General features: G+C 38.2%; 1 protein-coding gene across 5 annotated transcripts in view; it reads left to right on the top strand.

Moving 5' to 3' along the window:
* Nucleotides 1-12,818, top strand: part of DIP2A (disco interacting protein 2 homolog A) — a 119,544-nt gene that overhangs the window by 47,487 nt on the left and 59,239 nt on the right. For all 5 annotated transcript variants that reach the window (XR_011337724.1, XM_069860818.1, XM_069860816.1 and 2 more), the window contains 2 exons: nucleotides 2,681-2,800; nucleotides 8,407-8,652. Coding sequence is in view for 4 of the 5 variants with exons in the window: in XM_069860818.1 (XP_069716919.1) it covers nucleotides 2,681-2,800; nucleotides 8,407-8,652 (366 nt within the window). In the remaining variant the exon portion in view is untranslated. The remainder of the gene's footprint in view (nucleotides 1-2,680; nucleotides 2,801-8,406; nucleotides 8,653-12,818) is intronic.

Raw genomic sequence — 12,818 nt, 5'->3', positions numbered from 1 at the left:
AAGATGTCCACTACCACCAGCAGCTTGAAATGTTGTTGCCTCTTAAAATTTCCCTGTACGTTGACAGACATTACCTGTTGTGATACATAGACAACATTAAGCTATAATTCTGGGTAGTATTGCTGCTTCTGCGAATTGCGTGTGTTATTTATTCTTTAGACTTTCAGGGAGAGCAGAGAGTATGTTGTTTCTGTTATTTATTTCCTTCCAGCCTTTATTTCTTTTTTTCCTTTCTTTGTATCTCATCAGTTCTGCTCTGTCCTTTTGAAGAGCGGCTGATGAGGGTGGAATGCAACTTTTCATGGAGCAGGATCTCTTTCTGGAACAATTATGGTTATTTTAGAACCATCAATAGAAATAACTTCAAATAAGCGAGCAAAACAGTTTTGGCTTTTTATGTGATTAATCTACCGTTTACTAGCTGTAAGCATGGTTTTTTTATAGTTTTCCAGAGTTGCCTGTTTAAATTAACTGTAGTTTTTAACACCCACGTATTTTTGTCTTCAAGCGGTAATTATTAACAAAAAAAATTCTAACAGTGAATATCATCAATAAATACTGTGGGCTACTAAATTAACTAAGAGTTCGCAGAACAGCACTTAACATGGCAGTGTTTTAACTAGGTTTTTGTTCTGTTAAGTGATGACAGTGCGATAGAGAAAGTGAGCAATACAGAGACTTTGCAAGCATTTGCATGTCATAAGCATGAAGACACTGATATACTGGCTTGGAGGACACTGAGTTCGTGGGGTGAATATGCTTTGGAGCAGGTGGGAGTTTACATGTGGAAATGAAGCAGTTTTCGTCTACCATGGGAAGGGATGTCTGGTTAAGCTATGGTGATTTTTGTTTGATTGACTTAAGAATAGAAGTTCTGAGAGAAAGTCATTTCCCAGCATCTACTATTAGAGTTGAGAAAATATAACTAGAGAAATACATAACATGGAGCCTTCTGTGGTGAGGCCATGCTCTTGAGTTCATAGGAGGCACTGGTGATCTGTGTTTGAAACAGAGAGTTGAATAGTTGTCCCTCAAATGTCAGGTGTTTCTCCAGTGAGTGGGACACAGCTGCCTTTGGGACACACTCCGTGACAAGACTGCCTATAGGTTCGCATCGACATCCTGTGCTTTGCCGTTTCATAGCCTTTCATTCTCTAGGATGCTCAAAAATCTCTTATGATTTAAAATACGTACTGATTAGCTTTCCCCTGTGCTACCTCTTGCTTTGTGAAAGTTAACTGGAACTGATCAATATATTTAAAATAGATTAGGAAGAACCTTGTGCTGTGCATGACCAAAGCTGTCTCAGGGCTAGTACCAGAAGTGGTATATAAAAAAAAAAGAGTACCGTAAAACATGAATCTTTACCTGTATATCTGTAGTCTTTATCAAAGTTAGTCCCTGTAGGTACAGGGCAGAGAAATTAGTTCTTTTTTTTATGTATTTATGTGTTGTTTTTTTAAGAGCAAGCGTCACCTGTGTTTCATACCTAGGAGTCTATCAATGTGTTACATATTTGCAGAATATATCTTTTTTTTTTCCTCCAAATTGAATAGTTTCAGTCTAATTTTTGTGTAGCAGCTTCTACGTATAAGTAATGTGGTAAGAAAAATGCATAATCACAGTACTTGCTTTTAGGCTGTTTGTTACTACGTGTAAATGTATGCCTGTTGTACTTCTTTTTCATCAGTTTGAATCTTCGATCATAAGTAGAAGTATATTTTTGGTCTGCCTCATTTCTCCTTGACATCTGTTCACTTCTCATGATTTTTCTTTCTGCATAAGTTTTAGCTCTTGACACCTTTGAAATACATATGTCAAAGAAAAAAATCTGCTTAAGGCAATTTAGAATTATGTGGATGCATTAAATTTTATCTGCAGTATGGTCTTGATTGAGCACTGAATTTGTCTTTAATCTCACTTTTGGCTTAAAAATAAGAAAATATACCTCGTGAGTATATTCTAATTATTTTTGCTTCAGGAAAGTGACAGCAGTTTGTGTCTCTTCCCTAATTCTTCGTATACATCAGCTTTTCTTTTTGTTGTTTTTCTTACTTGCATTCTTTTCTAGAGCTTCACGTATACATTTTTTACTTTTTTTCCCATTGTGGATTTTGAAGGATGAGTTGTCCAATGCTGTTGCTGATTTACAGTATCTGCATTGAAATTTCAACAAAAAATAAAATAAATAATAGCTCGAAACCAATGTGCTAGTTGCTCTGTAAGTTCAGTGTTGATTTTCAGGGTGTTCTTTCTAAAGGATACTTGCAAAGCCTTTTCAGGCTGATTTAATGAGAAAAATATGTCACCTTGACTCTGCATATATCCTTCCTTATCTTTTGAAAGCAATATTTCTGAGCTGAATTTGAGTGGGAGGCAGGTAAACACCCTTGAAGGAAAAACAATTGATAGCCTTGTCACAGCTTCAGAACTGAAAACCCTGTTACTGTAGTTTAGCTTTGTATCTTTTTGCTCTCCAAAGAGGGTGAGAACCTGCTCCTCTCTGCAAGCAATCAACTGGGCTAAACAAGACTAAAGCCGCGTGTCAGGCTGTCGCGTGTGATTCAGCCTTTGGATCTGAGCTGTCAAAGATGGCACTGATGCCTTCTTTATTTTTAGAAAGAAATAACTTTTAAATTTAATTTCTTAACCTTTTTGTTTTGTTTTGTTTTATATATAGATGTCCACACTGAAGCAGTGCAAGCTGCGCTTGCAAAATACAAAGAGAGAAAAATGCCCATGCCTTCAAAAAGACGGTCTGTTCTTGTGCACTCTTCAGTAGAAACGTACACACCTCCAGGTATCTATTGAGTTCACATACATAAATGTTGCCGGGTGAATGTGATAGCAAAATATAAAGAGCAAATGCTTGTTATGCTAAGTTATATGTATGTTGCAATAACCTGCTTCTGTATTCATGGCTATATTTCCTGATGATCAGGTGTTGGTTGGATTTGTTCTTTGATGTCTTTCCTCAAGATTTTTAATGTATCACCTAGAGATACTGTAGCCGCTGAGTGTACACTTGAAAGCAATAATAGAACGAACATTTGCCCTTTTTGCAGTAAGTATGTTCTCTTATGTAATACCTTGCTTGGTAGGAGATAATCTTGGCAAGCATGTCAGAGCTGTAAATACTTTATTTCACATTGCATAACGTTCTTTTTTTAAGAGTTGAAGAAAATGCCAGAGCATTAAGTTGCTGCATTAGCTTGCGGGACACTCGTCAGATGATTTCAACTGTAAGCAATTTAAAACATTCAGATAATCATATGCTATAATTGCTCACATTGTTTACATCGGAATGTTTTCTTCAACATTTTTTTAGGGGAGGAGAGGGGAAAGTAATCTTCCTATTGTCTCACAATGAATTCTATTGAGATTAAGAAAACCTTTATCCAGATAACGCGTTGTGCTAGCAAGCCAAGTGGTTTTGGGCCTGCGTCTTGTATACAAAGAAGAGGAATTTCCCTAAGCTCTTAAGTTTTGAATCACGTGCTCTTGTTTTTTCTAATGGGGCCTGGGTGTAGAAGCAAACTGACCTGTAGTGCCCTTTTCCATGAATTCTATTTGTTATCACCCTTCTATAAAAGAGCAGATCTGATGTGCTGCTCTCCTGCTTCCTGGGCTATATTTCTTCTTTCTGTTCTTCCCATGAAAAAGAAATTCCACTTTTCTTTGGTAGTCACACACTTCTGTATATTGTGGTTTTGTGGGTTCTCTGGTCATTTCATGAGTTAATAATTAATACACTTCTGTAGTCTTATATATTGATGCCTGTAAGATATATTAAGGTATCATGCATTTTGTTCAGCTTATTCTTCTAGTGCTCATTTACTTAGAAGCCCAGGAGGGGCTGCTGTTGCAGCAGGGTGGCTTTTACACTCTTGAGTTTTCTTGCATACCTGTTGGTTTTGTATGTGAAAGTTGTCATGAATTGCATAAAGTGAAATCCTGGAGTAAAGTATAGTATAGCAACCCTCTGTATACAGAGGCTTTGGGAGAGAGGCCCTGAGGTTTCTGCTTATAGCTCTTCAAAGCAATATTCCTTCTTGCTCTCTAAAATAAACCGTGAGAGTCAGTGGTGATAAAGCCAGTGGTGCATTTAATATAGCATCGCTCTGTCCTCCTTTCTCATTCCCCTCGTCTGACAAATCACTATGTGCTTGTTATGAGGTTTATCGTGACAAGAGAAGAATGTGCTGCTGCTCTGCTTGAGATCTGGTATGCAAAAAAAAGGCTGGCATCCAGAAGCTCTGCTGAGAGTGGAGGACAGCTAGGCTCTCCTGACTCCCTTCACATTTGAAACTAGAAGGAATCTCTTTGCAGGCTTTTTGAGTGAACCAAAATACCTTTCTCCATTGTATACTTCTGGGACAGATTTGAAGCAATATCCCTGTGGTTACTGATGTGCCCTCTCTTACTGAGGTCAGGGCTCTGCCTGGTGCTCTGAAGGAACAAGGTTATTGGGGGCTGAGAGACTCTCTAACACAAAAAAATGGGGTGCAGGATGTTAACCGTTCCATTGTGTGATAAAAGCTGGTCTGCACACTTCAGCAGGAGCACAGGGAGAGGGACTAGGGGATTCCAAATCACACCCTGCCCCAGCGGCACCCAGCCATGTCCTAGGAGCAATCAGCCAATCATGGACCTACCTCCACATCCCAGCAGAGCACAAGGAGGAACGACAGGCAGGAACCAATGCTAAGGACTCAGAAGAAGGGTCACCCTTCCAGGCCTCTCCTCATCCTGTCCCTGGAGACCCTCAGCTTTCCTGTCTAGGCATGAAACCCATCAAACCAGCCAGCAGTACAGCACCTTCTGGGCTAATGTGGGCTACTGCGGAGGAGTGTGGGATACAAGGCAAAAGTATTTGGGGACTGCATAAGACTTGTTATGGGCTATTTAGGTGAGGAGCCACAGATGGGGAAAAGGGCTGGTTTGGTGATTTGGGGAGGAACAAGCATGGGCAAAATAGCAGAGTGAGAATATGGAAAGGTGTGGTCCTGTTTAAATAACACACTTGCCTAGCCATACCCCACACCTGACCGTGCAACCTGTCCACTCCTCCTGTTATACTCAATTTCCAGCACCTCTCCTGGGTGAAGGACTCTATTCATGTGCGTAAGGGCTAAGTCTGTCAGTCTATACAAGAAAATGGAGCGGGACTGCACACTCAGGCTCTAGGAAGAGCCGTTCCGCAGTGTGAGCATCCAAGCCCTGCTGCTGGAGGGATCCCTGTTGTACAGGCATATGCATGTATGACCACCGTCTTGCTCAGTTGGAAACGGGAGCAGGTGGAGGCCCTGGGATCTGCCCATGTTTGTGTGAGTGGTTTTGTGTGTTTCTGCTGCTGTGGAGTGTCATCTTCCAACATGCACACCCGAATGGTTAGCAGAGGAGACAAGTATAATTGTGCTGGACTTCAGCAGGATACAGAAGCCCCCTAAACTTCTGGGAAATCTTCTGGAAAAAAAAAAAAAGAGTTAAATAGTTAAATGTCACTGGAATCTACCATGCTGTTTCTAAGAGAAGGTGACTTGTTATGAGATCCCTTTATCTCTCTAGGAGAATAGGCCACTGGATTAATTATGTATCATGGGAGATCAGGTCACTCAAAAATAATCTCAGGGCTTGCTTCAGCTGTATCGATTCACAGATGCAGTTGCCTTTTGTGGGCCTGCCTTTACTTTCAAAGTTAGCCCAGCAAGAAAGGTCTGAAGTTAGAACCTGAGTAGCACTGAAGCACGTAGTTTTGTTGCTTTGAGCCACTAAATCACTACCCTAAAATCCTTGTATTAGCAGAAGTTAATGCAGTTAAAAGAAGGCTTTCTTACTAAATGAAATTTTATTACAGTTACCATTGGTCACTAGGAAGGAAGCACTGGTTCCTCGTCACGGTGTTAAATTCAAACACAGCTTCTAACTGGCGGTAATGGGATTGCTTTCATCAGTCATCCTTCCAAAAAATTTTATGTGCTTTTGGTTTTGTCCTATCTTGTCTCTCACTCTTCCCAGACAGATCAGAACTTCAGCTGTAGTCTTGATGCAAATTTGGTTCAAAGGGTGGCAGTTTCTGTGGCTACCTTAGGTCATCTCCCAGCCAGAAAGAGCTGCAAGGCAAGTACATAGCATTCTGCTCACAGGCACACTGAGACCCACTGATTAACTCCTGCCACAGGCCTAGTTACTGATATTAATTACCTTGCTACTTTTCTGTTGTAATTAAATTTCAGAATTAGAATGTGTATTTTCCCCCCCTCCGCTTATGTAAGACATCTGAAAGCTTAGAAATTTTAGAGAGACTTCATTCAACTTGTATCTGGATAAGGAGATTCTATTAATAGTATGTGTTCTTTGAGAAACTTGTTTTTTCTGTAACTTTATTTCTTACTCTTAAGTGATAGTAGATCACAAAGGGTGAGGGGGGGGAGGGCTGAAATCTGAATGTTTTTAATCTTACCTTGTTCCATATTCCTGAAATTCTTTATTCTTGCATTCTGCCAAAAAGAAAGGGAGGGTGGTAAGCACTTCAGTGCTGGTTTGGCTCCTCTCCAGGAGCAGATGGTGTCAGCAGCCAAAAACTACAACCATGGCAGTAGACCAGAAATATCATAGGTGAACCCAGGAGTGGTGATCCATTACAGCTGTATCTTCTCAGAGATCAGTTGTTTGTGGATTTTTTGTTCAAAATTGTCATGTTTAATTAGGGATGATCAAGTAATGAGAGATCTGCAATTTTAGCTTTGAAAATGCCATTGAATTAAATGGGCTTCTTATGAAATACATTTCTGATTTTTGTGGTTTTAGCCTGTTGAAGAGCAGTTATTCTGAAGCTATTGGAAATGCACATATTCTTGAAAAGCAGAAAATTATACACCTGGTAACTGAAATTTGTTACTGAAGATGAGGAAAATATTTTTAAAGGCTTCAACAAAGTTTATATGGAATTGTATATGGCTGAGCAGTGTTCGGAGGATTAAAAAAAAAACTTGGCCAAAATTAAGGTTGCAGAATTTCTGATGTAACCCGGGATTTCTGTATCACCCAGGATTTCTATGTCTGGAAGGGACTCTAGTATAGTAACAGACATACTGTCTTTTTCAGAAGCTGTTTTTCAGCTCCTGCTGACTTCTTAATTGGTCTGGCCATTATATGTGACTTAAAACTACTCTTCAGAAACTGACTTGATGTGAACTTTATCAGCATATGGGTAATGCATTGTTTTATCTGAGGGAGGGGCATGTGAACGACGAAGTTCTTAAAATGCAGTAATCTCTTTAAGAAGGCAAGATTATTTTTTTTCTGTAAAAAAGTTTTTCATTCAAAATCAACAGTGATGTACAAGGTTTGACACAAAAATCCTCAAGACTAACCCTATAGCTTAGGAACCTTGGGAGCAGAGAGACAAAGAGGTGATTATAGAACATGTTCTGACCTGTCACAGTGAGACAAGACTTGCTTCACTCAATACGAGTGGTTGTCTCTTCAAATAGAGGTGTCTTCCCTCAGTTAGAAAGTGTTGGTGTGTAAGAGTGAACAGCGAGTTAACATCATTTCTTGTGAAATTGCAGAAATCTACAACAAACTTTTCAGTTGTTGACTGAGACTTACAGTGAAGAGTGTGTGTCTTGTGTACATGTTTTTGAATGACAAACAATTTTTGGAAGGCAGAGAAAGTGTGAAACACGAGGATCGCCCAGTTGCCCAAACGCAGCAGTTACCAATGACAAAATTGAAAAAGTGAGGGATGTAATTTGAAAAGGCAGAAGGTTAAGTGTTTGAGCAGTAGCTGAGAAAGTTCATTTGGACAGCAAAAGTGGTCACTGTAATCTCACGGAAGAATCGAACATGAAAAAGGTTTGTGATTATTGTTAGATTAATTACTCTTTCATTGAATCTCATATCATTGTGCTTTTTTTTTTAGTAATTAGTTCTCAAAAAAATTGCCAAAAGAATAAAAAATCCAAAATATTTCTCCCCCCAAAATAGAAAGAAAATACCCAACAAAAAATGTAATGGAATCGAGTCAGGTAGTTTGAGATTCAGTTTACCTGTTCAGAATAAATATTCTTTCATTGGTACTAGGATGGCATGCTCACTGAGAATGGCTAGTGAATGTACTAGGTAACTTGGGAAGAAGCTTTTTTTGAGTCTTAACGTCACTCCAAATACAGGAGTAACATGAAACTTTGCTTCAAGTGTGTTCTAGCTGTGATGTGTAGAGGTTGTTAACCTAAAAAATGGCAATGAGCAGAATTTGTGCGTGTGAATATACCATTTGCTTAATACATGCATCTTGTGTAGCACACGAGAATGTTATGTGAAGAACATGGAAGAACTTCATGTTCCCGTCTGTTGGGTCATTCCCACATTACGTGCCTATCATCATTATTTTAATCACAGACACATCGTCAGCATCAGAAGATGAGGGCTCGTTACGTCGGCAAGGGCGGATCACCTCCACTCCGTTCCAGAGTCATTCCAACGTAGAACCCTGGCTTAACCGGGTTATTCAGGGCTCCTCCACCTCATCCTCTGCATCCTCCACCTCATCTCATCCAGGAGGGAAACCTGCTGCTGCTTCCAGTACTGCTACTGCCACCGCTGCTGCCACTGTGCTTGCAGATCTCATGGCACACACCCAGCTAGGTCAGTAAATAACTGCCTGTGTGGTTGGAATAAAATAAAATTAAATATCCCAAAGCAGGGCTAAACACAAAAGTGTTCACCAGAAGATATTTGTAAATAGCTTTAAAATGTACAATCCACAGACTGGGTATGTATGATAAGTACATATTTCATTTAAACCAAACCAGTTGTTCATGAGATCTGAACTTACATTCTTCTTGGTAAAATGCTTGATTTATCAAGAAACTAAGGTTCAGTTTTACTGGATTCAAAATCAGAAATTCAGAGGGATCAAATGTTTGGTGCGTGCTTTTCAATCTGGATGTATTTACCCTAGACAGTATCAGGTTATGAGTTTCAAAGGTGGCTCAGTTGGTAAATAGCCTAAAGTCTACAAAAACATCCAGAATCTTTTGGAAGCATATGAAAACAGAAGTACTAAGAAAGACAGATTTGAAGCTCAAATGTACTGGTTTTTTCTTTAATTAAAATTTAAGTCATGAATAGTCCTTTATTGTGAAACTATAGAGTGAAAACAGAGAAGTACTGGTAAGACAAAATGTAAATGCGAGTTTTGTCTTGATCTGAAGGTCCATAACCTCAGGTTACTTATTTTTGTCCTAAAATGCAGAGTGCTAGTCTTGTGGGTTTGGAAGATTTGGGAGGGAGGGAGGAAAACAGTCTCTTCCATCACAGAAATAATTTTTACAATGTTTTTGTGCATTGGAGTGAAGGTCAATAGTGGATTTATATGCATGCAGCATGTCCACACTAATGTTGAATGATGTGAAAGGACCTAGAATAGAAAAAAACCCTTTGCATTTGAAATATTTTTTCCCCAAAGTAATTAAGAAAAATGAAATTTAGGATGTTATTTGTATTTCATCTATGGGAAACAGCATGAAGTTCTTCATGCTACTAGTAATATGCAAGATGCTACTAGTAATATGCAAGATGCATCACATGTATCATTCGTAGACATTTCATGTTTTGACAGTTTAGAGTTCTACTTCCTTGACTTTTCCTTTGTCTGTGTCTGAATGCCTATGTACACTGCAGGTTTTTTCTGTTTCATTGCAGAGAACAGGTTAGGTCACATGAAGAAAACACATTGATATGCTGTAGATTTCAATTTAGTATACATGCTGCTGTTTACTTAGAGATGTCAATTAATGTGATAATTTAAGGCACAGATAAATTTTTGCAAATATGCATTCATTTAACTGATATCTAGCTGTTGCCTTCAAATTCTGTTGAAAGCCTAATCATGTATCCTTTAGACATCTCTCCTTAGATGGTACAGACAGTTCATAGTTCACTTAAGTGTGAGGCAGCTGTTCATTGAGAGGGTTGATTGTACATTCTTTGCTGGTTTACCCTCAGTTTATACTAGCTAAGGGCTTCAAAACAGGGAGGGAGTTTTACTTTTTCAGATTCCTAAAGCACATTATGAAACAGAGAAGGACTATGAACAAGCTAGACACTCTCTGAAAGAGGATCATCTGCATCTTATATGTGGCTTAGGTGCTGACAGAAACAGATTGACTCATTATGCCATGATTGACATCTGAGATTTCACAGTGCAGGCAGGTTTCTGCAAATGGAGCCGAGATGGAATGAGATAGTATCTTGCTTTGTGTTCTGGAAGACTTTTAGATGTTGCAGAGTCTGGGAAGGGTTATGTTTGTCTTTCCTACTTGCTTTTTCTTCCTCTTCTGTCTTACATGGCAGTCTCTTTGTGTTGGAAACTAAGTATGGAGAGAAATTCTGATACCTAACCTTTTACAAGGGAAAACATTTTTCCCCAAGACTGCTTATAAGTGTTGCCTGAGGAAGCTATTGCATGCTGGAGTGTTGGTTTTTGTTTTGTGACTTACAAAGTTATGGGCAGCATTTGACTTTGTTCATTTTTCTGTGCTTCATCAGTACTTCGTCCACAAGCATAGAAAGATTTGCCTCTGTGGTTGACTTCTGTGGCTTTATTGCTAGTGATTTTTTTCCTATTCATAGAAAATATACCCATCTTATTGCCTTTAAAGAATTCTGAATTTTTGTCTTCCTGTTTCCAGGCTTATTTATAGTGAGAAATTTGCATGAGGTGTTTTTGTACTTGGTGGGTACAAGTTAGATAGAATACGCCTACACCTTGCTTTGAGGGCATTCTGGGTTTCACATTATGGTTATAAGAATCATGTTTAACTGCTTAAAATTAACAAATAAACTTGGAAGGTTAGCTGTAATTTTAAGTGTGCTTTTTGGAATTCTTAATATAGCCATAAAAAACTTGCAAGATATGCAAAACATAGTACAGCATCGTGTTATACCTGATATCTCAGGTCACATAAATACATATCGCAACTAGCTTCTTAAGACCTATCCATCAGGAGTATTTAATCATCAAAATTGTATGCAAAATCAAGGCCTTATTAACAGTTCAAAGTCCATCATTTAAGTAGCTAAATGTTGAACTGCATGCAGTGGTGTAGTTAGACATTTCATTAAAGGGAAATAAATATGCAATTACAGTCTCCTTCAGAGAGGAAGCTCAGGGATCATTCAGGGCTGATTTACAAAAATATTCAGAAAGGTAAGATTTCTAGTGCCTTTGACAAAAATTTCAGCATCTTTTTGCATGGATGGAGAATAAACTTCCTCATTTCTGAAGCGCTTGCTGTATTCCGTCAGTTCTCATTTCTAGCTTGGTAACATTATGCATGTTCAGTAACAATTCAGTAGTGACATTCTTCATGTTAGAATAATTGATCAGCATGTTCGTCTGTAGTTTTCCTTGCTTACAAGGATATGAAAACTTACTCAGTTTTTACACTGAAAACTTTTTTTGGTTTTTGATAAATATTAATATACTTTCACAAAGTATCTCTTTGATTTGTCCTAAAACATAGAAGAAGAGTTTAATATATTGGTTAATGTGCTGACATCAACAATATAAAAAGCATCTTGCATATTTTAAATACTATGTCATATTAAATATTCTGTATTTTGACTATCTACTGAATAGCTATTCACAATTTCAATGTGTTGGAGAATTTAAATTTAGCAGACTGTTTTCTTGCAGGTCATCTTCTCCAGCGTGCATGTTTAGTTATGAGATCATACTAAATTCACAAGCAATAGACTACAGTGTTGAATTACAATGTTATGAGATCTAATGAAATGAGATAGAAATATGCATTATTATTAAGCTCTTTTTCTTTGATGTATGAAAGCAAGGACAACATCTACATGTTGTTTTGAGGGTTTTTTTCCTTCTAGTGTAATATTTTCTTTAAAATTAGTAAGGCTAGCAGCGTGTCTAGTTTTTTTCAAGGTCATCATCACAGCTGTGTAGTATTTTTCAACTTCAGTCTTGTAGAATGGCAATCACAGGGAGAACAGAATATCATCATATTTGACCCACTAGCTATTTATTGGAAGACTTAAAGGTATTATACAATGCCATTTCTTAAGGGGAAGCAGGGTCGTTAAGAGTAGGTCTTCTGAACTCCTATGGCTCTGTAAGCAGATTTTCAGGAGTTGAAGAGTGAAGTATGCTAGAAACCGTTTCAAAGAGTTTATTTAAGACGAAATACAAGAATGAAGTAGTAGCTTGTGGATCCTGTTTTGTGTTCTGGATGGGTTGATGTGCTCTTTTTTGGTTTATTGTTTCAATACAATTTAATAAGCTTCTAATTGTCCATTTTGCTTGAGTGCTTTCCTAGAGACAAAACAAGCATATACAGCCATCTCTAGGTCTAACTCTGCTAGATGGGGACTTTTCTAAAGCGTTTGAGTCTTTGCCCTGAGAGACTTTACTTCCTTAGAGACTGCTTTCTCTCTGATGTCTAGCTTTTAATTTTCTGTGATCTTTCTTGGGCCACTGCTCTCTTTTGCATTTATCCCTGTCTTCTAATCAATTATGGAAAGATACTTTGGTCTAATACCAATTAACTTATTCCTGAAGTCACAAGTCTTTTCAGACTTTTTTTTTTTTCAACAACTCACCACTTGTTGTTCTCTGCTTTTCTACAGTATCTCTAGATGATACAGAGTAATTTAAAGGATTCTCATGGGCATGTATTAATAAGATGCTTAAATAATTAATTAAGCTAATGTGATTTTTATGTAAGCATAAATCCTGAAAACTGAACTTACTCCTTCTACATGCATAGAAAGAATTTTGCCTTCTC

The sequence above is a fragment of the Phaenicophaeus curvirostris genome, chromosome 7 (assembly GCF_032191515.1).
Source record: "Phaenicophaeus curvirostris isolate KB17595 chromosome 7, BPBGC_Pcur_1.0, whole genome shotgun sequence".
In the NCBI taxonomy this organism is placed as follows: domain Eukaryota; kingdom Metazoa; phylum Chordata; class Aves; order Cuculiformes; family Cuculidae; genus Phaenicophaeus; species Phaenicophaeus curvirostris.
The sequence above is the reverse complement of the archived record's forward strand: the minus strand, read 5'-3'. Positions and strand labels throughout refer to the sequence as shown.